Raw genomic sequence first — 27,255 nt, 5'->3', positions numbered from 1 at the left:
AGATTACAAATATTTAATTTAGTCAGGTTTAATTATTCTAAAATTCAGAGGTATTTCAAATTATATAATAAATTGCTATTGAGATTGGATAAACTTGATGTAAATAATCAAGATAATTCATATGCTCCTTTTAATTAAAAAAGTGTGCATTAAATACAAAAAGGAGATTTTTTTAATTCAAATTTGAATTACCCAATAGGATACTAAAATTACTTAAGTACTGCATTGCTAGTTAATTGAGAACAAAATTATACCTTAATTATCAGAATAGTTTCAAGCAAGTTACACACTTTTTAGTAGTGAGGGTATAAAAAGGTTATGATGAATAAGAGCAAAAGAATTAAAAAAGAATTCCAGAGAAAACAAACAATACTTACCTAAATGCTCTCCACGATGCCATGGCATTCTAAAATACTTATCTACAAATCTTATAATAACATCCTCTGTAGCATTTTTATCATTCACAAATAAAGTTGTGCTCTTTGGTTGTCGTTCTACTTTAACTTGTACTGGGGATCCTTTTGAAAGGTCTAAATAAATTCAAATGATATTTTTAGTAATTGTCTTAATTTAGTAGTTTTTCTTTAAAAAAAATCTTCCATAAATATTATCAATAAAATAAAAACAAAATTTAAAGGATATTTGAACCTCTAGTAAGAAACAAAAAAATTTACTTTCAATTATATAACAATGATAACATACACAATATAGTCCATGGCATATTAGCATAAAGCCAATTACAAATAATGAAAAGAACTGCTGTAAAATGTACCTAAAATATTTATTCAAATTAGAAATATATTATAGAAATAAAATTAGTTTTACTGAAAAGCTTATTTCTAAAATTTTAAAGTATGTAAAAATGGTTTATTCTTTGAAGTCCTTGAGGGAAAACATTAATATTGTGATTAATATTTAATTAAAAATATAATTCAAATATTGAAAAAGTCTTTCTTAGTGAGCTTTACTACTACTGAAAAAATAATTACACGTGAATTTAGTAGTTCAAGGTTCAATGTTCTGCCCTGTACAGTGTTTAGAAATGTTATTTATCAAGCATATGTAATTTTTATTTATCATACACATGCAATTTACAAATAGTCAGTGAGGATATAAACATTACCAAACTCTAACATAATGGATTAAAAAAAAACACTGCTGGGAGAGGGCGAGGCATATTATATATATATTACCTCATAGTCAAGAAAAAAAATTCAATTTCCAGTAATTATTTTGCTTTTTTTTTGTAATTAAATCCATGACTAGTAACAGATGCAGTTATTATAGCAAACAGATTTCAAGGAAAAAAAGGGTGCAGAAAATCATTCAGAACTTATATAACTTCAAATGGGGATTCTTTAAAATTTAATTGAGTAAGCACTTTGATTTAGACATGTAAATTCAGGAGCCAGGGAAAGCAGTGCATAGCTCGGACATTAATATAAGGTCTGAATTCATTAAAAAATAATTAACTTTCAGAACATAATAAAATTTAAATTATTTAAAATTATATATATAAATACTTACAAATACAGATCATAAATACTCAAAGCTTATGATTTTACAAAAATGGGAAAGGCAACACGATTTTTTTAAGAACATTCTTTTTATCACTTAGAAGATCATTAGAAATATGTAGCAAAAATACTTAGTATAAAAGATTTTTGACTGAGAAAAGCTATATAATTGTAATGATCTATATTACATAAGAATTCATTTGCAAAAATCAAAATCGAAGAGCAAAAAATAAAAATAATAAGATGCAAATATAATAACTGCCAGTGACATGTATTGCTTGCTCCAAAGCAAAAACGTTCAAGGTGTCTTCTTTGCAAATAACTTTCTGTTCAAACTTATTTTCTGAGGTGCATTCTCATTAGCTATTATTTTAATTATATTCCAAGTTAAAAAAAAAATACTTTAACATCAAATAATTTATCAGATTGATGTTTTTATATCTTTTTCCTTTTTCTAAGCTAATTTGTATTTACCATTGAATTACTTATTATTTTTATTTGTAGTAAATATTACATCTTTTAATGAAATTTATTTCATTGAAGGTAATATTCAAAGCTTATATTTTCAGTTTACACTTTTTTTTTTATATTTCAGATAATTGCATTCTGCTAATTTTTCATATTGGATATATTAATAGTTACATAACATGTGTTTTAAAATCACGTTAAACTGACAAACTTTTCAAATATAGGAAACGCCAAATCCATATTTAAAAATATGCAAGTTTAATTTCAAATGTTAAATTCCTAATAAAAACAATTTAATACTTTTTTAATAAGATTTTCAATTTTTGATAAGATGTCACTCAAGTAAAATTACAAATACACAAAAAACGAAGTATATCAGTTAATTACATGAATTATTTACCATTTTAAATTTGTAACATCTTAAAATACAAAATATTTTACATAAATTGAAAATAAAAACTTGCCTTCAACTTCCACTGCCAGTTGATAAAGAGTACGATCTGAATTAAAGGTAAAATATACTTTTCTATTTGCAAAATGAAGTTGGACGAAGTTGTTGTAATGATCAAATGCATAAAGTAAAATGCCTTCTTTCTCAAATGTACGAAAATTCAGAAGAATATTCTGTTCAAAGACAGGGTTTGTCAGATTTCCTTCAATTTTATGATGATAATATGATCGAGGAACTACTACTGTCATGGCATTTGTATTTACATCTAAAAAAGAAAGCAATATTAGATATGAGTTGAGCAAATAATTGAACAAAAACTGAAATAAGAATAAACACAGAAAATTATAATGTGACAGAATATTACTCACTGGTTTCACAATTCTTTCCTGAATGAGCAAATGGATTCACACATTCACATACATATGATCCCCAATATTCTACACAAGTAGCACCATTCTGACAAGGATTAGAGGCACATGATGGTTGGCAGCCATGCACAATAGCAGATTCACTATAAATAAACATACATTTAGAGACATAAACTTCCTAAATTGCATAGAATTCTATATTTAAAAAAAAAAAAAATATTGAATACCGAACAAAATAAATTATTTGGTACCAAAAATTTAAATAAATAAATTGCAAATGCAATAAAATAAATCAACCTTCGGGTCATATGTTTATAAAGATCCACAACGACATCATTTATCACTAAGCCTCTGAAGCATCCAATGAAACCTTCTTTAATAGATGAATCACCAGCAACATGCCTGAAATATTATCCATTTAAAATTAATGGAACAAAATTTTTAAATGCATGGAAATTATTAATGAATGTCTTATTAAAATTTTCAGCTTAAGAAAAGACCAAGATTTAATTTAGCTCAATAAAGATAATTATATACATTTATCAAGATATAATTAAATTTTCTAACACCTAATATAAAATATAATTTAGAATTGAATAATGACAATTATCATAATTTTTTTTATTAAAAATAGAAAATATTGATGAATTATAAATGATTTTCTGAATTATTATTATTAAATTATCTCTTTTCTAACTTACTCTGGAACACCCCCAACATATAATGGACCTTCAAATGGACCAACACCATGAGATTCCCCATAATCCACCATTGCAAAGTCCAAATTTACAGTAAATCGCATATGGTATGAGTCATGATCAACCCAAACTTGCTGCCATTCTCCAGAATTTAATTTCCTTCTTGATGTTACTTTCACACTTCGAGGCCGATTGTTGAGAGTGAATTCAAAAGATAATTCATAATCTAAACAGAAGAAGTAATTCCAAATAAAACCTATGCATATAAACTTCATGAAAAAATAAGAATAAATGTTTATTGAAAACTTTACACATCTTTAAAAATAAATATTTCTTATCTAAATAACTTTTGCTTTAGATTTAAAATAACACAAAGGAATATATATGGATCTTACACTTTTTGCAAATGTAATACGACTTACAATTCATTCTTTTCAAATTAAGGTAGGTTAAATACTAAGGAGATTCCTTTATGGGACATTACAATACTCAAGTGTTAATGCTTTAAATACATATTGAAAAAAAAAAGCCTAATTCGAAATAATAAAGAAAGATCTAATGAAATACAGCTTAAAAAATAGATTTGCACAGCACTAACCATTTATTAATAAAACTCTTAAGTAACCATGTGTGTGATGTATAGAGGCTTGATATATCAAAACAGCTTGACTGTTTGAAGTTCTAAAACTGAAAGCAATATCTCCTCTTCTCCATCCAGGAACTTCTATATAAGAATTCCAAGTTTTGAATGTAATCACATATTCTTGAGTATCTGAAATAATAAATAAATAAATTTTAAAATAAAATTATGAAAAAGGAATAAGCAACTGTCTTAAAACTTTCAATTTATTTTTTGATATACATCAAGTATACAATAAATTTTGCTAGTATAAATTTAATTTTCATTTTTTAATGAATCACTGAATAAGAAATTACACGGTTGTAAAAAATTAGTAATTATAAATATTCATTGAAAGCCAAAGTATATACTGAAACTTGATGGAGCAGGTATTTTGACATTTCTTGCACAACTTCAAGCTGGATTTTTTTTTTTTTTTTTTTTTTTTTTTTTTTAGTTCTTCAGTAAAATACACTGAGAGTTAATACCTTAAAAATTATGGAAAATATGATGTATGTTCATAAATTCATCATTTTGAAATTATCATTATTTCCTTATCGAACTTATATTTTTATTCTTATGTGCTCCATGCCATAAGGCCAACTGAACTGAAGAGAAACAGATTTATAGAATTTCTAATAGTACCCTACAGTTCAAGCCAAATTTTAAAAATAGGTTTTAATAAAACCATATTCTTAAAAAATAATACTTGATGAAAAATACTGAGCACAACAAATTAAATGTACCACTGTATAATAAATAAATTATAAATTGTATGTATTTACTAAGAAAAATAATTTTTTTTAATAAAATTCAGAGCATTTATTCTTGAATTCTTTTTTATTCATACAGCAAATCATGCCTAACTTTATCAATGGTCATTATTGCCTCCTTACCCGCCTGTGTTCTTTGAGAGAGACTCATTATTGACTAAGGAACCAAAAATTAAGATTATCCAATCACAAATCTCTAATATGGTCCGTTATTAGCAAAAGTAAATTCTGGTGGACATGTAATACAATATTTTCCGAGGACACAAAGCAAATACTACTGCAATTATATTTGACTAATTTCAAGTTTGTAAACATACAGTTTTTCAATTTATTTTTAACTCGCTTCCTTGTCTGCTTGAGTTTTGAAATTTTGTACACTTGATTGCTTCCAATTAAAATACACAATTTTAATGTTCTCTGAAGTTAATTTTCATAGTAATTGATAAATTCAATTAAATTATAGCTTCACACCAATGATACCAATTAGTATAGAATTTCAGAAAAATTGGTTGTAAAATGCCTGGCTGTAAAATGTAAAATTGTAGTAATAATTTTTATTAATTAAAATCTAAAGATAACTAAAACATTAAAAATACTTTTTAGCACACCAAGAAAAGGTATTTTAATAACGGCTTTTATGATTGTTTTACAATATTAAAAGTGCATGTTGATAGCAGTAATTACCTGTTTCTTCACATTCGAGAGGCCCAAGAGTAAGTCGTCCTTCAGCTGCTGCCTCTAAATCATCAGGCTGCAAAATATAAATTCTGGTTATGCCCAAATGACTAGGATTAGTATACTCTCCTTCATCCACACGCCATCGCGCATCAGCAATATCACAGTTACACAGAAGAGAAGAATTGGCACAAGATTTTGTTTCTGCACATTTGCAACCCTCAGATTGGCTTCCTATGCTAGTAATATAATGAGATGAGCCAGACGATTCCATCCAAGTAAAAGTACGAAGACTAAAAAAGAGTATTAATTAAATATAACATATAATACTGATTTTAAAAAATACATTTACAATGAAATATTTTACATATAATTTTTGTTTTAAGTAAAGTTTAGTTAATAACAAACAACATACTATTTGTGAACTACATCTCAAATAAGTGGCTTAAATTGATCAAGTACCATTGTGCATATTTCTTTCTGCACATTTAACAAGGCAATAAATTTATTTTTTCAAAACTCTTGGATAGATTTTATCTGGAATGTAGCATCTATTAATCAGATTTTGAAGTGTAAGTGTCATCATTTTGAAACATTTTCTTTTCTTTCATTTATTTTCAGGGTGAAGTAAGGAATTCTTAAGTAATCATTTTTTAATATTTACTATATTTCAAAAATGAATATATTTTTAGAATAAATAAATGTTTATAAATGTTTACTAAAAAGCCCTCCCCCCCCTTGAAAAAAGGGGAGGGGCAGGGGAGTGAAGATTTACTACTGAGTCTGCTTCATATCCTTGGTGTTTTAAAAGTAATTTGTAAGAATTAAAAAAAATCAATACTAAGTTAAGTTAGATGTTATCGCAGGTTTTAAAAAAACTGCCATAAATATACAATGTACAAAAAAGTTAAAAAAATCGCTACTTATAAAATTTTTAAAAATCTAACATAAGAATTAATACACTGTCAACGATTATGTAATACAAATTAGTTCAATTGGAACAGAACTAAAAAAAAAAAAAAAAAAAAAAGACAGAAAAGATATTTCAAACTAATATAAATATATTACCCAAGAGGAGTCCTGAAACATTCATATTTAAGATGCTGGGAGCAGGTTTTTGAATGTCTGACAAGTGATTGTAACATTTCTGGCGTAAATTCTCTGTATGTAACGTCAATTGAGAAAGATTTCATTCCAGCTTTCCTAACGACCTTAAAAATAGAAACCAACAAGAAATTAAAACTATTAGAAAATATAGCTTATATTTATATAATGATTGATGAAAAAATAAATGTATCAAATGCATTTATTTTAAATAAAAATATTAACCATTTAACCAATTTCACAATTAAATATTAACCAATAGCTCAAACTGGGAGACTTTATACAACCAAATTTACATTCTGAACAATTCCAGGTATAAATGTTTCATCACAATACAAAACAAATTCATCAATATTGATAATTATCATATAGAATTAAACATTTAACAGCAAATAATCAGAAAGTAAAGCACCGGCACAAACAATTAAGCAATATATTTTTACACATTTGAAGATTTAAAAAAAATTTCATTATTAAGCTCATTAAGTATTCATTATTATTCAAATTTTCTTATTAAGCTCCAATATAAGTCTGTTGAAAAATTAAATGAATTAACATTTAATAAATTAAGTAGATTTTTATTTTTTCAAAATTTTTATGGAAACCTATTTAAGGATTCAGGTAAATTTCAATACTCAAATTAATAATTTGTATGTTTGCAATAAGTAAATTTATATTAAAGCAACTTTTAAATTTGTTTTTTGTCACAATACACTAATCAACAGAATGTTCTGAAATACAAATTCAAACTTTTCAAAGATGATGTTTATGTTTTAATCAAAAATACCTATTTCAATATATAATATGAGCAGTCATTCAATAAAAAAAACTTAGCTAAATGTATAATGTAATAAGAAAATCAAATTGTCAATCATTATATGATAGAGAATTCATAAACAATTACTGATAATTTATCAAAATTTAGTCCACAATTATTCAAGAACTTAAGAATTTTTGTCTATTATTAACTGGTTGGCAAAATGGAAATTTATAAATAGAGAAAATAAAATAATGAAGATCGTAAGGAACCATCAAACTCACCATTTCAGGAGGCATATTATTTTCGACTCGTGTTACAATCTGATTACTTCCACTGTCCCCCATATCACAATAAACATGAGCAGGAGGCAGATCACCATTTCGATCAATATCTATAGTGTAAACTCCTTTTTTTCTGTAACCAACAAGATACAATTCTTCACAAGTACGCTTATAGAGAGCTGAAAGAGAAACCCCATTCCATGGAAGCAAATTATATTCAAGTTATTTAATAAAAAATAAAATAATTAAAAATTTTAATGTAGAATTCAAATATAAGAATGAAATGGAAAGAAAAAAAAACTAAATTACGCCTTATGTAAAATCTAATAGAGGTTTCTATGTAAGAAAACAATTATTATTATTTCATTTCAAAACAAAATAAGTCAAAGTTTATTCTTTATCAAAAGAAAAATAGTAAAGTGACTGTTTTTGTCATTTTTTCCCCATTACTTTTCTTTCTTTTTCATTTCTTCTTTTTTTTTAATTATTGATATTGTTTCTAATATTTCAAATTATATTAGCTGCATGGATAAAATACAGATATTGGCAAAAAGAAACCCACAGCTACTTCAATAAAATCCTAGATATAAAATCTCACAATAAAATAATATAAATATGAAGCATACTTACAAAAGTGACAAGTTCTTCCAGTATAACCAGTTTTTTCACAATCGCAATATGTCTCCCCCTTTTCAACATAACAACGTCCACCATGCTCACAAGCATGTGGATTATTGCATAAATTTACCAACAAACAGCTGTCAAGAGAAACTTTTCCAGAAACTTGTTTTGTATCAACAACAGTTCGAGGATCAATCCAATCACCAGCTACATAAATGTCTCTCATGCAACCAATAAAACCTGTGAGGAGGTAATTTAAAAAAAAAATACTGAATGAACTAGGAAATATTTATTACAATTATAATAGTTAAAAATAGTGAACAAAAGTAATAATGGCATTAAACCTTCCCCATATATATATATATATATATATATATATATATATATATATATATATATATATATATATATATATATATATATATATATATATATATATATATATATAATTAAACTGCTAAATTCAAACAGATTATATTTAAGCACTTACAAATAAGATTCATACTGAAACAAAAACTAATTAAACTAACTATTTAAATCATGATTTGCAACTAGAAAAATTTATATCTTTTGAATAATAAAGTAAGAAACTTTAAAATAAATCAATTAAGTTAACCATAGATGTATATATTTTTTTAAAAAGTGGGCAAATTATATTCTATAAATTAAGATGAAGGGAAATAACAGCTTCCATAAGAGAATTAATAAAATATTTTTGATTCTGAGATAAATAACGTTTAAAAAAATAGACAAATAAATCATAGCATACCTCTTTCAGCATTTTTGGCACTGGTGGTGAGAATCATTTGACTCATGAATTCTAGAGGATGAGTAAATTCTCCTTTTGAAGCAAATCGATAATCAACTTCTAATTTCACTTCTCTGCATAAAAAAATAGACATTAAAATTTTATTTTCATAAATAACATTGAAACATAGCCTTACAAACTAAATTTTAATTAGTATACAATTATATTTACATTTCGTAAGGATAAAATACAACCAAAAAAGCAAATTTTAACTAAATGAACTAAAGTCAACACACACCCACTATCATATGTTACACCAACATGATGCCATTCATCATCTGCTAATTGTTTTCCAGAATGTTCATCATTTAGAGTCCACACTAAAGTAGGATCTTCTTTTGGAGAACGATTAATAACAAATAAGGCAATTCCTTTATGAAGCAAGAGCTGCAATAAACAAAAATGTATAGAACACTACCATAATAGTTATTATACAGAAAAATAGGTATTAATATGAATATACTTTTCCAATTAAACACTCAGAATTACAGATAAGAAACTTACATCTTACCTCCCAGACACCTATCCCACTTTCGGTCTTGATTTCTCCCGATGCCAAAACACAATTAGTTTGCAGTGTTTTGAATTCTAGTGATAGCTCTAGTTTTTTTGTACTTGGCATTGTCAGAATCAATTTGGACTCAGGTAAAGGGAAGGTCATTGGTATAACATTAGTAGAATCACATCCATATTCAGCAGCAAACATACTGTGATACCTAGCAGTACTCTCACCAATAAATAAGGAATGTAGAACATTTTTATCATTAAAATAAAAGCTACGTAAGCAACCAATAAATTTTTCTTTTGATTTCAGGCCTGAAAGAAAAATTATAATTTTTAGAAATTAATAAAGTATTTTATTAAAAATAATATCTGAATCATTTAACAGGGCTGTATTATTCATAATAGGTCTATATATCCTTTTTATTTGTATTTCAATTTCTCCCAAATAATGCAAATGATTGCCCTTAAATAATCATCATGGACATTTTATTTTTTTAACATATGGTAATTCCAGGATATAAAAGGTTCATGGTTGATCTCTAATAGTAATCATAGATGGTATACAAATTTAATGCAGATATAAGTGAAAATTTAGAACATCTCTATCTATAGTCAGAAGTATACAAACGAAAATAAACTACTTATTAATTTTGTTACAATCAATGATATACAAAAAAATTACAAGTTCTAAGATTAGTGGCTGAGTAGAATATACAAATATAACTATACAGAATAAATTTCAAGTTAAATACATATACTGAAATACAACCACTTCGGCTGAAATAACATATACTAAAATAAGAAGTTTACTAAGTTGAAATTGTAATCAAGCATATTGACAAAAAATCTGACAATAGCACATAACTAAAAAAAAAATGAAACTAAAACAACAAAACGATAGTAATCAAATATTATGTATAACATAATCAAAATCATCTTAGAAGAAAGGGGAAAGGGGGGGACATGTTTACAAAGAACACTATTAAAGCTTCATAAAAGCATAAGGAAAATAATATGCTTAAACAAGTATTGTAAACTGACATAGAAATAAAACTAAAAACAACCTTTTAATGATATAATAAGATTCAAGAAAATTAATCAAAATCTTGTAATTTCATTATCAATTCTGATACAGATTGAATTAATACATTTGATAATAAAATAATAGATGTCATAAATACTGTGTAATATATAATTGACTTGAAAAAGAAGACCATCACCATTTATACCTTTAGCTTTCTTTGGAGATGCCCCTATGTAAATTTCAGGATCCAAATGTAGATGATGATGAGTACTGGATGCAAGAAGAGAGGCGTGCCAACGAGAATCAAGTTGAAGATTTACTTCTCGGCCAGAATGTATCACAGTAAATGTATGCCACCTTAGAAAGACCCATAATAAGTTATTTACTGCTAAGATATAGAAAATTATTATAATGTAATTCAATAGTGCTAAAATCAGATGAAAAATAATTTACAGCATAAAATAAGTTACTTACATTTTCACCAATTATTATATCATGTAAATATGCAACTCATTTTTAAGATGGAAAGTTTGAATTCATAAAGAATCAGCTACAATCAATAATATAACAAACAATATACGTGAAAAAAAATTAAACATAAAATTAAAAATATTAAATACTTACGCCTCATCATTTAAGGAGTAGCCAATAGTAGAGTTCAAAGGGCCATCGCCAAAATTTATTTCAAAATGTAGTTGACCTCCAAACAGACTTATCGCAACATAATTTCGACCAACGTGTTCACCAGAAGCATACATAAGAACAGAGTCTTCAAAAAATGTCTGAAAAGAAGAAGTTGCATTCAATAATTATAAAATAATAAGCAAACAATATTTCTAAGAATGCATTTCTATATATTAATTCTTTTAAAATTTTATCAATTCTAAGAAAACTAACAAGTTATTTACCATAAATTGCACAATTAAAAAGTATTGTTTCTTCAATAATAAAGATATAGACATTAAGCATGAAAGAGTAAAAATCTTCATGCATATTAATAAAAAAAATCCTGCGTTTTCCCTTATGTATATGCAGAATGAGAGGAAATTCATGAACAACACTCATGTTAGTTATAATAAAATAATAATATCCCTTATTTTTATCAGTAAAGAAAGCAAGCAACAATTTCAACATTATTAGGGGGAAATAACACATGGATCACTTACCAGATGCTCTCTAATTTTAAGTTATGCAAAATAAAGGATTCAGATAGCAATAAAATACAAAATAATCTAGTTATCCTGATACCAAGCTGTTTAATGATTATTTAAAAAACATTTTAAACTTTTTTTTCGTTGTTGTTGTTATTTCATACATTTGACGATCAATTCCTGCTGAGTTTTCAATCAGTTTTGTTTCTCCCCTTTGCAAGAATTTTATTTGAAAAGATGCTTTACATTTATTTGTGGGCAGCCCCCCCACCGGATTTTTCCCCCTAAAGCTTTAAAGTATCTCACATGCGCTAATTTTGTAATCTGAAGGTATTCTCTTAAGTTTGGAAAATTTAAACAAGCATATCATTGTTTATTCTAAATCCACTTTCTAGAGCCATATTCCAAATGGCAATACCAGAATTATTTTTATGATTCCAGTAAAAAAAATTCAGAAAACTCTTAGGATCACAAAATATTCGAATAGAAATCATCAAAAAGAATTTCATTATTTAATTAATCAAACGGATTTTTGTATCTTTTTTATTCTTTTCAGGAAAATTTGAAATTGGATCTTGGCATGTTCTGAACTTGCAATAAAAGTGAAGGAAATCAATCATTTTCTTTTCTCTAATACTGCATTGTTTTTTCAACAGCAACATTTGTGGACATGCATTTAAATATTTTTTATAGACTCTTTACAAATATAACACACTCGGCTAAAAAGAGTCTTTTTTTTTATTTTTTTAAATTAGATTCCAGAATCTGTTTTTTAGTTGAAATCGAAGGTTGGTAATCTCTATTTCATATCAGTATTTTTTCTCAGTCTCGGATTTTGAACTGTTCTATGCAGAAGAAGTATTATAAAGAAAAATAAATAGAAAAGGAATAAGCTTCTGCAGTTTAGATGTCATAAATAGCATTGTTTAGTTTTTAGAGCCAATTTACATTAGCTCTAAAAACAACTTAAATGAGAGCAACAATCTTTTATATTCACAATGTTTAAAGCAATCAACATTAAAAAAAAAAAAAAAAAAACATTTAAAGTAAGTAAAAAAAAAATTTAAAATTTCTTGTATTTTCTGTGTTTTTAAGAAAAATGTCAGAATTTCCTGCTTTTTAAATTCCCCAAAATTTCTTGATTCTCCTAGTGCCATGGCAACCCTGAGATGGTATTTCTTTAACTTCATTAAATTATCTATTTCAAATGCAAAAAAGAGAAGCCACTGAAAAAAAAATTAAATGCATAATAGCTTTTAGGCAACATTAAAAAAAAGGATTCAAAATGAAAAGAGGGAAATGGTTTTATTTATGTAAAGTATGTATTTTCAGATAAAATCCAAGAAAGATAAAGTTTTATTTCCAAACTATATCAGCAATTTGCAAGTTAAAATTTAGTTTTGCACTCAAATTAATTTTTTTTTCATTTAATAATACATATTTAGATTTTAGATATAATAATACAGAAAAATATTTAAAATAATTTACAACTTAACAATATTTTAAAAAATTTCTGTAAGAAATTTTAAATGAATACTGAGATAACAGAATATTTAAAAATAAATGTGTGTTTCAATTTTATTATCTAACACAATCTCTTTTCCATAATGAATTAGAGATGTTAGAGTAATTATCAATTACAATAATATTTTAATTTTCTTTATTTTGGCATTCATTTTCACCTTAAACATATTTATTTAAAAGTTTGACACCCTCTAAAATATCCATTTTCTATCAATTTCTGTACCAATTATTGGCAATAAAATTAAAAGAAAACAAAACAAAAACCTACTCGAAAACTAAAACTAATTCTGCCAGCTTCAGAATGTACTCTGTCCCTCCAGTCATATACACGATATGTTATATAAGAATATCCACGAAACGTAACTGTCACTGGATCTAAATAACAATTTTCCAATTTTAACAAAAAGTTCAAAAATATTAAAAATATATATATTTTTTTAAATGCATGCACATTAAAATATAAGTAACAGAAAATACAATTCAACATGCATAAAAATATAAAACAAAATTATAGATAATGTAGAGTATTTTGTTGTTGTTGTTGCTGAATAAATACTAGAATGGTATGAATAAATTGTAAATCTTAAATGAAATCAGATAAAAAGGGAAAGAAACTGATAAAATAATGTAAAAAAAAGTTAGCTTTTTCTGGAATCCATTAAAGTGTTGCTTTAGATATTATGAACAGAAAATTATGGATGAAATTAACGGAATCACTGAACTTAACAGATATAGTCATTTTTGCCAAAGTGATGGCAATATATTGCATTTTGTATGTTGAAAATAAATTACAGAGCTTAATGTTTTCAAAATGTACATTTAATGTTCATAACATATTTAAAATGCGATATTAGCAAACTTATGTTAAATAAAACTTAAAACATATGATAAAATTAATGTTAAGAAATATTTAAATTTTTTTGAATTATTCATATTATGTCAGTTATTTTCAAAAATATGTTAGGTAGTTTAAAAATTTATCATTTTTTTAAATTCCAAATTAAAAAATACAACACCAACTTCAATTCAAAATTTTAAATAAATATACATATTGAGCTTATTTTATAATAAATAAATTATTAAATAAAAATACAGAATTAAATTGATTAATTTTTAAGAATATTTTATTTGTAATTTCCGATTAAGAAAGAAATATCGACATTCAACATGTAAACCAGTAATGATTATTTTTTCTAGATCAAATAAAAATTTGCATATGAAAATATCAATGCTGATTTTCTAAGTTAATTCATCTTCTTTTAATCCATTTAAATACCAAAACAATAGTACAATAAATAAGATAACCTTAATTGAGTAGCTATGGCAATTTCATTCTATCTAAGAAGTTACATTGGAAGAAAATATTACCAGCACTGAAACAAATTTTGTCCTCGTGTCTTGTTCCAAAACAATCACAAGATGTGTGTGTATAATGATTAATACAGCGGCCATCATATAAGCAGGGGTTTGATATTTCACATTGGTCAATGCATCCATGAACCAGCTGATTGGCTAAAATTATCTTTGTTGGCGATAATGGATTTCCTGACTGGCTGAACATAATAGTCCCCATACATCCTACAAAGCGAACATAATTGTACTTCTGATTTGTAGCATAATTATTTGGGTCAAGACCTGAAAATAATAATAAAAAACATTCAGATTACTGTCCATCCAGGCATAAATTATTACTCATAATCTACACAAAAACATTTCTCCAATTATTTCTATACTTGATGAAACATATATGATTTTTTAAAAAAAATGTATACTTTACTAAAAATAAGTCATTTCACAGAGACGGTCTATTTAATTTAAATTGAATCTACATCACTTGATAGATGTCATATAGTACCAAATAAATCATAGAAAAAACTCCCCTCTTAAAGTTAAATAACCATATACCCACTCTGAATTAGCATTAGTAGCTTTCTCTCTTTCGTAATATTTATATGATTTTAAAAGATTTAATACTATTAATTTCCAAGCAGGTTTAGCCATGTAATTGATAAAAATGAGTTGGAAGTTTCTCACATATTAAATGACTCATTTATTACAGAAATTTGATAAGGAAATGCATTATTCAAATAGTTTTCAATGTTTCAGAATAAATCATGGAAACACTTTGGTTCAAACACACTCATATATACATGCATAAATATAAATGAATTATTAATAAAGTAAATTTATTACACTTTAAAGAATTAATAAAGAAGAATGAAATATGAATGAAACTTAAGAATGAAAATTTTGTGATTTATAATATCCAAAAAAAAAAAAAAAAAATTAAGTATGTAATTTTGAAAGACAATTCATAAAAATTTTAAGTGTATGTTTTGTTCATATTCTAGTCATATAATCAAACGTAACAATTTATTCCAATCCAAATATTTTTTACTTACAATGATATTCATATATATGTGATTATAGACATTAATGTTATTTTAATTCATAGTTCAATTTTATTTTAATCAGTTTTCTTAACATATTCATAATTAAATCATCTTTAAAGAAAAACAAATAAAAAAAACTAATAAATTAAGTATTTCACATACAATTATTTCAGATTTTTTAAAGAAAGTTTTAAGATAAAACAATTTACCTCCAAAGTACATAACAGTTTCAGGCATGCTATCAACTACACCATAACCTGGATAATGAGAAAGTGATGGCAAATTCACAGTCATTTCATGAGAATCAACTGTTACAGACAAATGTGCTGTACCAGGATTGATGCGTAAAGTGACATGATGCCATTTATCTCTATTCAAACCTAAAAAAATCAATGTGTAAATTAAATTATTAATTAATTATAAATATGAAATAATTGACAATCAATGTATAGAGCAGTAAACGGCTCTCTGGCTTACCTTTGCCAATGAAAAATGTTTCATCTTGGTCATTTAAAAAAACATGAATGATCTTTAGACAGCCATTTTCTAGCATGACATAAAGTTCATAAAGAGGAAAGGTTTTTACATCTGATATGGAACCATGAAAAAGAAGTAAGCCATGGGGACGATCTGTCCTAAAGTGAGAAACAATGATTTTTTTTTTAATGCAAACTTATACAAATTCTAATGAGATGAATATAAATTATTCTACAGTAATTATCAATAATATACTACTTAATAATAATACATATTACATTTTAACCCTAATTATATAAATGTTTCTTTGATATTACTGATATGCATAGATATTGGAAATTTTAAATTAAGAAAAAAGTCACATATTAACAGTACAGGAAATCTTTAACTATAAATAAGTTATAAAATAGCTATGGTAAAATGCTTCATATTCTTCATTAATTGGAAATAATTAGTTTATAATTTTAAAAAGGCAACTTATTATCAGTACAAGTATGATAATTTATAAAATAAAACAAGCATGCTTAATTTTAAATAATAATTAAAACACATATCATTTTATATAATTTATGTTACCTGAATTTGAATGTGACTTCTCTTATGGCTGGCAGAGACCATTCAGGCTTTAATTGAAGGAATGATTGTGGCTGAGCAAATGTGAACAACTGACTAGATGACAATGTATTACTTTCAAGTGAATTTGATGTTAACGTGGGAATGAACATGGATGCAATGACAAGCAAATGGAACATGATAAATTTTAGAACTCTGGAACAAAAAAAATGTGAAAATAAAATTATGTTACTGAATTATAATTTTCAAAATAGTTACTTATGATATTTTAAATTGAGATAAATGGGACACAAAAGTTTTCCTCAAAAAAGACATTATCTTAGTAATTTAAAATTTAAATTCCTAAGATAATGCAAAAATAATGTAATTTTGTCACATAATTAATTGAAAATTATGAAACAAAATTGCATTATTGTAATTGATACAATAACAAATCAATTACCCTCATTAAATTATCAGTAAAAGCAAGATAAAATTTTGTAGAAAATAAAGAATATAATTATTACCTTAAAAATGTTTAGATTTTCAACAAATGTTCACTTTTATAATTTTTGAACACTACAAATTTTATGTAATTGTGAAGTGTTAAAATTACTATGCCTTGAGTATAAAAATTAATAATTAATTAAGGTGAAATTTATATTTAGTAATTATTTTAAGGTGAAATTATTTATTTTTATTTAGTAATTTATTTATATTTAGTATATTTATATAAGCTTTCAACTGGGGGCTCAGAATCAAAATTTTAGAAATATTTTTGTGACTTTAAATGTATAACTTTTTTTTTATCTTCAAAGCATATAAATAAAAAGTATCTTTAAAATATAGATAATTTTTATACAATTTTAAAACATTTTTTTAGTAAATAAAAAATATTATAAAAATATATCATTTATAATTCATGTTCGTTTATAATTCAAGAAGGGAAGAAAAGAAGAAAAAAAAACATTAATTACAATGATTTTTGGAGCACATTTTAATAATGTTTTAATACAGATAAAAACAATTAAATATCTTTTTATAGAGCATTAAATTCTATAACGGTCATTTTTTAAACAATTTTTTGTTATCCCCATGGAGCTTTTGGATAGCCTGTAGAATCTTCCATTGAGCACATTATGTCTTAAGAATTTAAGTTAGAGATAAATAATGACTAAAAAAATTAAAGAAATTTAAAACATAATTCCCTTATCCAAAGAAAAAAAAAAAATGTTGAAAAGAAAGATATTCAGATTAGAGAAAAAAGTACGCTAGAAAAAAATAAAGCAATGCCAAACGCATAGTATGATTACTTGAAAAATTAACCATTCTATTCCATCTCCATTCTATTTGCCAAGAAATATGCGCGCGCAGATAAAGTAAGTGATAACAATGACCCTTCTTTCCTCTTTATCCACTTTTACTATCAACCTGTTTCGAAAACATGTTTCTTTTGGCTCTTTTTTTCCCACAACATCGGCAAAAACTCACCCAGTAACACAGGACAAAAGCTAAGGCTGTCATGCCTACGATCCGCTTACTCCAGTTCTGTGGCTAATAATAAAAAGTGAAAATGGCAGCCTGCTGCTAAGTACACATCCTGTGTGACGTGCTCATAAAAAGAAAGAATTATTAGAAGTGTAGAAATCACTATTAACCCTGACTAACAACGCGCTGATCCGTTCTTCCGTGCTCCAAGATCTATCTCTTGATTATTGTTATTTTTTTCTTTTCCCAAATGTCTTTTCTACATATTCAGCTTCTGACTCCATCCTTCCGTCATATTCGTTCACATATCTTCGAGCTCAGAAATGGAACAAGAATTCCATTTTTTATTCGTTAAAAATATAAATCCCAAGCTTAGATGATAAAACAATTCTTTGGAATTTTCTTTTTCATGACAAAAGCAATTGAGATATCAAATCATATAGTCATTAATTTATGAAAAAAATAAGAGAAAACATGATTTATTTATTTAAGAAGCATGGCTAGATTGCCCCATGAATAAATTTAAAAAAAATATTTTATTGGAAAATAAATTATTTCTGCAGACAATGCATAATAATAATTAATGTTTATGAGATATGAAATTTTATAAATATTTAGACTTTAATAAAAAAGAAACCGAGCACATTTTTTTCTTAATCACTTTCTTTTGCCTTTTTGCTTTTCTTTTAGTAATATAAATGACTCGCATAATTTGCTATAATGCCGTTACATTGCATATATACGCTAAAAATTAGATTTTAATTATTGCAAAGCCTATCTAAAAATCTTCACATGAGAATTAAAAACTACTAGAAAAGGTAAAAAGAAAACGGTACAACATAAATTTCAAAATTCAAAATAGTTAAAAAAAATTTATTTTGCAAGTTTATTTTTAATTCAGTAATTAATATACACAAGGAAATATATTTATCTGTCTCTTTCTTTTCCATGGCAGAAAGACCGCCGCAGTATATTAAGACTCATTCGACACACACAAATACTTCCTATGTACATTCTAAGATTCTTTCCTAAATCGAATTTCATAAGTTTATAATATGAATAAAAATAATTGATAATCTCCAATACTATTAAGCTCTCTATAGTATCAAAATGCACGCATGATAAAATATCACCAGTCACGATGTTTTATAGGGAGAAATATTTTAATATACTAAAATGCGATAACGAAATACAAAAGTTGAAAGGCTCACGATAAAAATTTAATTAATCCGAAAATTCGAATTAAAAAATTATGTCTAAAATGAATACAGCAAAAGAAAAATCAGTTTTTAAGGTAAAAATGACTATTAAATCCTTATTAAAAAGAACTTTAAAGTTATTTTAAAGATTAAACTAATAATATTTATAATTAATATTTATTAAATATAAAAATTCATTACTAAAATAAATAATTGGAATAAATAAATAGTACGTAGCATTAAATACAACTGTATAATAAATTTGTTAGATACACATTGTAATCCATATATAACGTATTCAAAACTTTTTAAAAAACAGGGACTTTTTTGCTACTTTAGAGTGAAGATACATTAACACGCCGAATAAAACAAATATAATGGAAATTCGGTATGAATGTATTTAATTAACAAAAAACGAATGTATAAAGATAGTAAATATATAAAGGTATATAAAGATGAATATTTAGATGTATTTTATGCAAATCTAACTTTTTTTTTTGTCAGATCTAGATAAAATTTGGCGCTTCAAGAACAAAAGACACCAACAACTTATCAAAGCCTGCGAATCAATTAAAATACTTTAAAAAGTAAGCATTTTTTTATGTTTTCGGCACTATCTTTCAAAAATATTATCTCATACAAAATTTATTTTCTTACAAACTTTTTTTCTTTAAATTAATAATACCCATTTTATTTTCAAATACTTTTTTCTCTGCTTTTATTAAATTTCTAAAATTTAATTTGATACACCACTAATATCAATGAACAAAATTCAAACTACTTTCAATGTTCCATCAAATCATTTAATCACTGCTTTTGTCAATGTTAATTTATTTTAATTGCTTCCTTTGAGCTTACCTCTGAATTAAGACTTTCATTTCTGCTTTTATTCGGAAATATGTACACATTATTTTGCAAACGCGGCAACTCGAAGAAGACGTAATTATCAAATAACAAAGTGAATTTTTAAACAAACGCTTTCACTATTTATAGTTTAATAGTCATTAAAGTATATTTCAGGCCAACAAACTGGTCTATAAGTCGATAAAGATAGCGTATGAAAAGATATTAACAGTTTTTATTTTTTTTTTATTTTGAATTTAATAAAATAAATTCGAATACTTTATTAAAAGAAACTCAGGAGATCGGAGAGAGAAAAAAAATCGAATTACCAACGAATTAGAATTAAAAAAGCTCCATTTCGATTACGTTTTCAAGACAAGTGTCTAAATTTCCAACAAAAGTATATGGTCCTAAAGAACTGAAAGGAGTACTCAGCTCCAACGATTAAAAATCTCTTAATTCTTTTTTTTTTATTATAGTTATAATCTGAAAGAATGGAATGTGCAGAGAATAAAATGAATTTACCGACAAAAATATATTTAAAAAAAAAATTAAAGAGATAGATATATCATTTGTTAAAAATGTTTCGGCTTGATTTATCTGGCTTAATTGCATCAGCCACTGTCTGAAGTGCTTAACAATTATAATATCACGCAAGGTACAGAAAAAGGATCTAAAAATATTCTCATGTTAAAAAAATTTACCAGTAAAACTGGTGATCCAGCTCCACAGGGCATATTTATTGACTCAATTTTAAAAAATTTGCAAGCATTCACCCTAATATGAAAGTGATTTGACTTACATGTCGCGGAGGGTTGGTGTGGTGTGGAAGGTTAGAGAAGAGAAGGATGCAAGCTCAGGTATCGTGCTCGTCAACTGATAACGATTCAAAATTACAAAGTGCGTCGTCTCAAAATAGCCTTGGTGTTGTTTCAAAACATGACGTTACTGCAATTCAAATAGCCACTGTTCTGTAGCTACAACCTTATTAATTCTTTTAAAAAATGTTTCTGCTCGTTTCTAAATAGGGTCAGTACAGTGATGGACAAAAAAAATTTTAGGGAGCGGAAAAAAAGATGACGGATCAATATAATTTTTTTTTTTTTTTGACTAAAAAATATGATTAAAAATTCTTTAATATTAATGTGATGAATGTAGCTGTAATTGCATTTCTAATAGCGATTAAATTCTTCTGCAATTTTTTAAATATTGGTGGTGGCCGAAACAAGCTTCTAAACGGGACACTTATGATGGCATAAGTGGGCCCAGTATGCTCATCAATGAGCTATTTTTAAGAAAAATTTAAATTTCGTCAATACTGTTACAGTCCGCAAAGGAAAATTCATTGAGACTGCAAAAAAATCTAGGTTAAAAAAAAATCTCACAGACAAGTTTTGCAAGATCGCTACAAATGGAATATTATCTGTCGATTCAAGTAAGCAATTATAAAATAAATTAGGTACATATAAAACAATAAAATATGAAGGAATTCAAAGGCATTCGATATAGAATTTTAATAATAAAAAGAAAAGTTCCGCTTCGAGTTCTTAGTCCAAGACTTCAAAGAATGATAACATTTTAAGCCTGATACGTTTGTTTTATCATCATCTGGATTGCCTACAGAAAGAATTACAGTTAAACAATATTATTATGTTTAAAATACATTTATTTTTATTACTAACATTTAAAAATTATTTTTATTAAGTAAAGTCATACTATTCTTTCTACACATTTATACAATTAAAAAAACTTATTCTTATTAATATTATCACAAAAATAAAGTACAAACATAAAAAAATGTATTTTCAACCCCCGCGTGTGCATATACAAGTAATATCTAAAATAATAAAAAATATTGCAAAAAAAATTTATCGAAATTAGAGGAAAAAATCGGATGAAACTAAAATGTTATCACTGAAGGATAAATTTTGAATTTTAAAGTGATATAAAAATATTTTTTGCGCAATAATAAGTTATGGATAAACCGCCATTAACCACTTTGAAGGTAAATATTCTAGCTGAAAGGGCTATATACTCTGTTGCTGATCAATTAAGAGATGAACCTTGATCAAGATAATATTAGACAGCATATATCCTTGAAACATGGCTGCGATATCTTAATTCAGTTACCCTCTATAATTCTTGTTTTCGCGGTTACGCATTTCCAATCCAGCTTTTTGTACTGATTTAATCTATCATTATCATTGGCAAATCATTATCAGATTAATATAAAAAAAATTTCTTCTCAATTTATCTCAGAATCGTGAGAGACTTTCCGAACAACCCAATATAACAAGATAGACTTTAAATGCATGGTTGTGAAACAAGAACTATACAGGTGGTTTTGGTTATCTCAAAAAAGCCACAAAAATATTATTGCTTCGAATAATTGATTCCACCTCCAACTAGTTGTTAGACCAATGAAAACAGAGAATATTTGTTTTTATGTGAGGATTATTATTATTTTTTTTTTTTTTCACAAGAACATGTTTTCAAAATATTCAAAAGGAAGCAAAAAATAAGAGCGTAAAATCATGATCTAAACATTTTTGGAAAACTTTTGCTTGTTTTTGTTTTACAGCTTGTTTACTTGGTTTTCCTCTTTCTCCACTTAATGAACAAACAGGAAATGAATTTCTTTTTGAAAATCACTCGAATTTCTTCATTCACTGAAAACAAATCAATTCAAAAACAAACATATAGATTCAGGGCCGTAACGAAGTGATTGAAAAGTGAAGTGGACGGGAAAAAATAATTCAGCGATCACTGTTTAAATGATAGTAACTTCGTCTAATACTTTCTAAGCAATTTCAAATCGATAAAATTGTACTTTCGCACCGCAAAAAGTACTGTTCTTATTTACTGGAAATTTTTATGAATGAAAATTAATCGGTATTAATCAGATTTCTTTGGTCATGATAACGCTAACGAAGTGATTTAACCTCATGCATAGCGAGCGCAAGTTTATTTTTAATATATCTAAATATAAAAATAATTTGTTTGAAGGAAATATTAATTTGATTCCACCCGAATTTTCACTTTTCAGCTGTAGTTGTGTAAATTGAAATCAGTCAGAGATTGGTCCACTTTGAAACAGCATGAGGCTAATAAAGGTCACGGTAGTATGGTGGTATGGTCTCGGTTTCAGGTTCGAGACCCAATTCCACCGAAGAACCGTCAAGTAAGCGGGTCTGGTGCACGTTAAATCCGTCGGGGCCAAACGTCCTCCCACTAGTATGATGTGGAAGTTTGGAGAGGGGGTGCGAGCTCAGGTGTCGTCCTCGTCATCTGGCCGCGGCTCAAAATTATGAAGTCCGTCCCAAAATATCCCTAGTGTTGTTTTGAAACGGGACGTTATTATAACTAAACTAAAACTATGAGGCTAATAAAAGGCAATGTAACTTTGAACCAAAGCCAAAAGAAGAGGACGGAGGTGAACCGGTAAACCGTCCCTTCGAACTTCCGTGTCAAAATGATAGGTAGCCATTTGAATCGAACATAAACCGATTACACGGCGGTTTCAAACTAGCAACAATTCGGCTCCAAAGGCAAGACCATACCTGCTGGTCACTGCGGCCAGTTATGAATTTGCATAAATAAGTATTAACAAATGTTTAAAAAATAATTTTAAGTTTGATATTTTAATCAAAATTAATTAATAATTAAATTATTAATAGTTTGAATTTTCTAATTAAATGAATCTTTCCTTCTATATAAAATAAAAATTCTTACAAGTAAAATTATTTTATAAAATAATTATTTAATTACACACAAATAAATTTCAAAAGAGAAAAACGAAATATATACATATGAACCACTATATGATGTAGAATTAAAGAATGTTACTAAGATGAATTACTATAGCAAAACCTTTTTAATTTCTAAATATTGTAAATTTTAATATTAAGTGAAAAATATAGAAATGATTAACAAAGAAAATAACTAATGAAAAGAGAGGGGAATGACTTGGGTTGGAAAATCTAAATGAATTTTTAATTTTTTTAATCGAACAGAATATTTTTTATAGTTGGATCAACATAGTAATTACAATGCAAATACTGTCACATGATTGCCACAGTATTGTCTAAATGCTTGAAACGCTAAAAACAAATGAAAAGATTAAATAACAAATGGAATAAATTTGATTAAAATATTTTCACATCATATTCAGTGTATTCAATCAGCTACCCCAAATTGTAGAATGTTTTTTAATTAAATAATTTTTTACTTCTGATTATTGAGATATGCTATTGCTGTAATTTGTTAATCTAGTGACCCTCGCACAAAAATTTTTTTTATTAATAATTAACTGTTAATGAAATTCTAAAATATTAAAATAATGCATTGTCATGGAATTTACATACCTGAAAAAAAATTCAATTTTCTGGTACATTAAGAAGTATGTGCAAATCGATTAAGATATTTGATTTTCTCAAACATAAACAAAACAAATATAAATATTTAAAAATGAAATAAAATAAAAAAAATCAATAAATTTTGATATAAAACTATATCGGTACTGATCATGAAAAAGCTTGATGTTTCGAATTTTAATTATTTTTAATTTTTAAGAATTTTAGTTTCTGAAGCACAATTCTTTCTTTATATTCTGAAGATATATAAAGCATTTCCATGTTGTTTTATTTTAAACTAATAATTTATATTATGCTGTTTTAAATTAAAATAAAAAAATACACTTTTTTTTTTTTTTTTTTTTTTTGTAACACAATAGATCTAGACATAAGCATCAAATCAGACCAAAATGCATATGAAAACACTTCAAATAATAAATCACTTCCATTTGACAAAAGAACAAGAGAAAGAGAGCTAAATATAGATTAATGGGCAGTAAGTTTCCTTTTAAACGTAGAGTTCCAAAGCTCCGCACAATTGAATTAGTCACAGCCGACAAACCAACAATTGAAAAAATATAAGAGTTTCAATATGTAATCGTGAAAATTGAAATTCAATTGCTTATGATACATTCAACAGTTAAGCTTTATTATCTTTCAGCTAACTATACAGAAAGTTTGAATGCAAATATTGACAAATTCATCTATAATTAATCAATAATATATAATTCAAGACTTGATCCCAAAATTCGAAACAAATATTATAAAAGAGAAAGGAATTTTTCAGGCAAAATTAATAGAAAAATTTAATATGTCCATTTCTTTTTCTGAAATCTTAGCTTTCTAATAGGAAATAATTTATGTATATTGAATAAAATTTCTGTATATCAAACAAAAATTTTCTCATTAAATACATTCATAAAGCTGCCACTGATATTTTCATAAGAATAAATATAAATTAAATTAGATAAAAAAAAAACACCTATTTCTCCGATTTTTACAGTAATAGAAATTTTAGGAAAACCTAAAATCATTTACGAAAAAGCAATTTAAAGCAACATTTGGTAGTGAGTCGTCTTACGTTATTCTTATTTTCCGTTCTACTATTTCAATTTTTTTTCTAATCTGAAGGGAGAATTTTATTTCAAATTTCATTCAGATTTACATATTATACATATCAAATAATGAGTATAACCTTCATACGGAAATCTTTAACTGTGAAAGAAAGTGAGATTATTAAAAATTGTCAATTAATACTCTCATGACACATGTAAAAAAATGTCAAGCCACACCTTGGGAAAAAATAAGATATCAGGGCGTAAGATTATGAGGAATTATATGTGAATCCTCCATTAGTCACAACAATTTTTTAAAAAATTACTACAACACATTTTATTCATAAACAATCTATTCTAGGATTTCTCAAATTATAGTGTATTCTATGATTATCCCAAATTATGTATCACAAATGGTACATTACATAATTTTTCTGGCGATATAGTTTTTACATAGTTTTTAACAAGAGTTTAACAAGGATGTAAGTTAACAAGCAAATGATAGCTGAATGTCACTGTTAAACTAGCAGTTATAGAAAAAAAAGGCTACTTAAGATTTATACACAATTTTCATTCCAATTTTTCTGAAAATTTAGGAAATAAAAGTGAGATAAGAGGGTCATTTGCGAAACTGGATGCACAGTCATTCGATATAGAATATGTTTCTCATTTGAATTTGATTTACATTTTAAATTAATGAAGTTAATCCGTAATGGTGGGTTACAGTGCAACAGGTTCATTTGCCACAAAGATCTTCATCATTAGTAATAAACTTTAATATCTATTGCTATGTGTCATTATCTAAAATTTACAACATATTTATATTTTATTAATAATGTAAAAGTTTTATTAATGCATATAGCAGAATATATCGATAAACAAAAAGTGTTTATTAATAAATAATAATATCTATAGTCCTAAATGGACTATAAATATTATTATTTATAAATAAGCATGAAGAAATAAAAAATTGATGAAAAATTAACTTGATTATTAGCTAATAATTTCGTTGGGTACAGAAAGAACTTTTCATTATTATGATCAATTACGAGGAAATATTATCTTCAAGCACAACTATACAAATTACTATTTTTTAAAACCAACTGAGAGAGGAATATAACAGATAATTAATATTCTAACGAATTATAATTAATAGAATGGTTATACATAAATTTAATTAATAAACATTTTATATTTCAAAATAGTACTATTTGTAATTCTAATATTTCACAATTCACAAAATTCGTACTTTTTTTACACATTTATTTTTCGGAAGCAAAGTAATAAAAAAATTTTGATCTACTTGCCCTTCAGCCTAGAGGTTCTAAGCAACTGTCCAGTCGGAAATTCGATTAGAAGTTTTAGATTCAATTTTTCAAATGAATTACTTTTATAATTTAGAGCTTCTCCTAATCGCTCACTACTCAATGCATGCGATATTGAATTAAATCAAATAATAGATCTGCTTAACAATTATGAATCAGTCTTGAACTCAAAAGGTCTAAATTTTGTATTTTAGATTCATTGATCCTTTTCGTTAGTTTTCAACA

At 26.0% G+C, this 27,255-nt stretch overlaps 1 protein-coding gene across 5 annotated transcripts in view; it reads right to left on the bottom strand.

Moving 5' to 3' along the window:
* Nucleotides 1-27,255, bottom strand: part of LOC129963051 (axotactin-like) — an 85,527-nt gene that overhangs the window by 12,152 nt on the left and 46,120 nt on the right. For 3 of the 5 annotated variants that reach the window (XM_056077076.1, XM_056077073.1, XM_056077074.1), the window contains exons 2-21: nucleotides 16,793-16,984; nucleotides 16,217-16,374; nucleotides 15,949-16,119; nucleotides 14,715-14,981; nucleotides 13,615-13,721; nucleotides 11,296-11,453; nucleotides 10,877-11,028; nucleotides 9,655-9,959; nucleotides 9,382-9,530; nucleotides 9,105-9,217; nucleotides 8,345-8,575; nucleotides 7,715-7,893; nucleotides 6,638-6,780; nucleotides 5,579-5,862; nucleotides 4,101-4,274; nucleotides 3,506-3,728; nucleotides 3,102-3,206; nucleotides 2,805-2,947; nucleotides 2,450-2,701; nucleotides 378-530 (exon numbers count right to left, since the gene is read on the bottom strand). In XM_056077076.1, the coding sequence (XP_055933051.1) occupies nucleotides 378-530; nucleotides 2,450-2,701; nucleotides 2,805-2,947; nucleotides 3,102-3,206; nucleotides 3,506-3,728; nucleotides 4,101-4,274; nucleotides 5,579-5,862; nucleotides 6,638-6,780; nucleotides 7,715-7,893; nucleotides 8,345-8,575; nucleotides 9,105-9,217; nucleotides 9,382-9,530; nucleotides 9,655-9,959; nucleotides 10,877-11,028; nucleotides 11,296-11,453; nucleotides 13,615-13,721; nucleotides 14,715-14,981; nucleotides 15,949-16,119; nucleotides 16,217-16,374; nucleotides 16,793-16,968 (3,643 nt within the window). In that variant the 5' untranslated portion in view covers nucleotides 16,969-16,984. Of the gene's footprint in view, nucleotides 1-377; nucleotides 531-2,449; nucleotides 2,702-2,804; nucleotides 2,948-3,101; nucleotides 3,207-3,505; nucleotides 3,729-4,100; nucleotides 4,275-5,578; nucleotides 5,863-6,637; nucleotides 6,781-7,714; nucleotides 7,894-8,344; nucleotides 8,576-9,104; nucleotides 9,218-9,381; nucleotides 9,531-9,654; nucleotides 9,960-10,876; nucleotides 11,029-11,295; nucleotides 11,454-13,614; nucleotides 13,722-14,714; nucleotides 14,982-15,948; nucleotides 16,120-16,216; nucleotides 16,375-16,792; nucleotides 16,985-18,081; nucleotides 18,184-18,259; nucleotides 18,373-27,255 lie in introns of those variants that run through there. The other 2 variants (XM_056077075.1, XM_056077077.1) reach the window with 2 other exon arrangements.

This window comes from Argiope bruennichi, chromosome 3 (genome assembly GCF_947563725.1).
Source record: "Argiope bruennichi chromosome 3, qqArgBrue1.1, whole genome shotgun sequence".
Lineage (NCBI taxonomy): Eukaryota > Metazoa > Arthropoda > Arachnida > Araneae > Araneidae > Argiope > Argiope bruennichi.
This window is presented reverse-complemented; position numbering and strand designations above follow the sequence as displayed.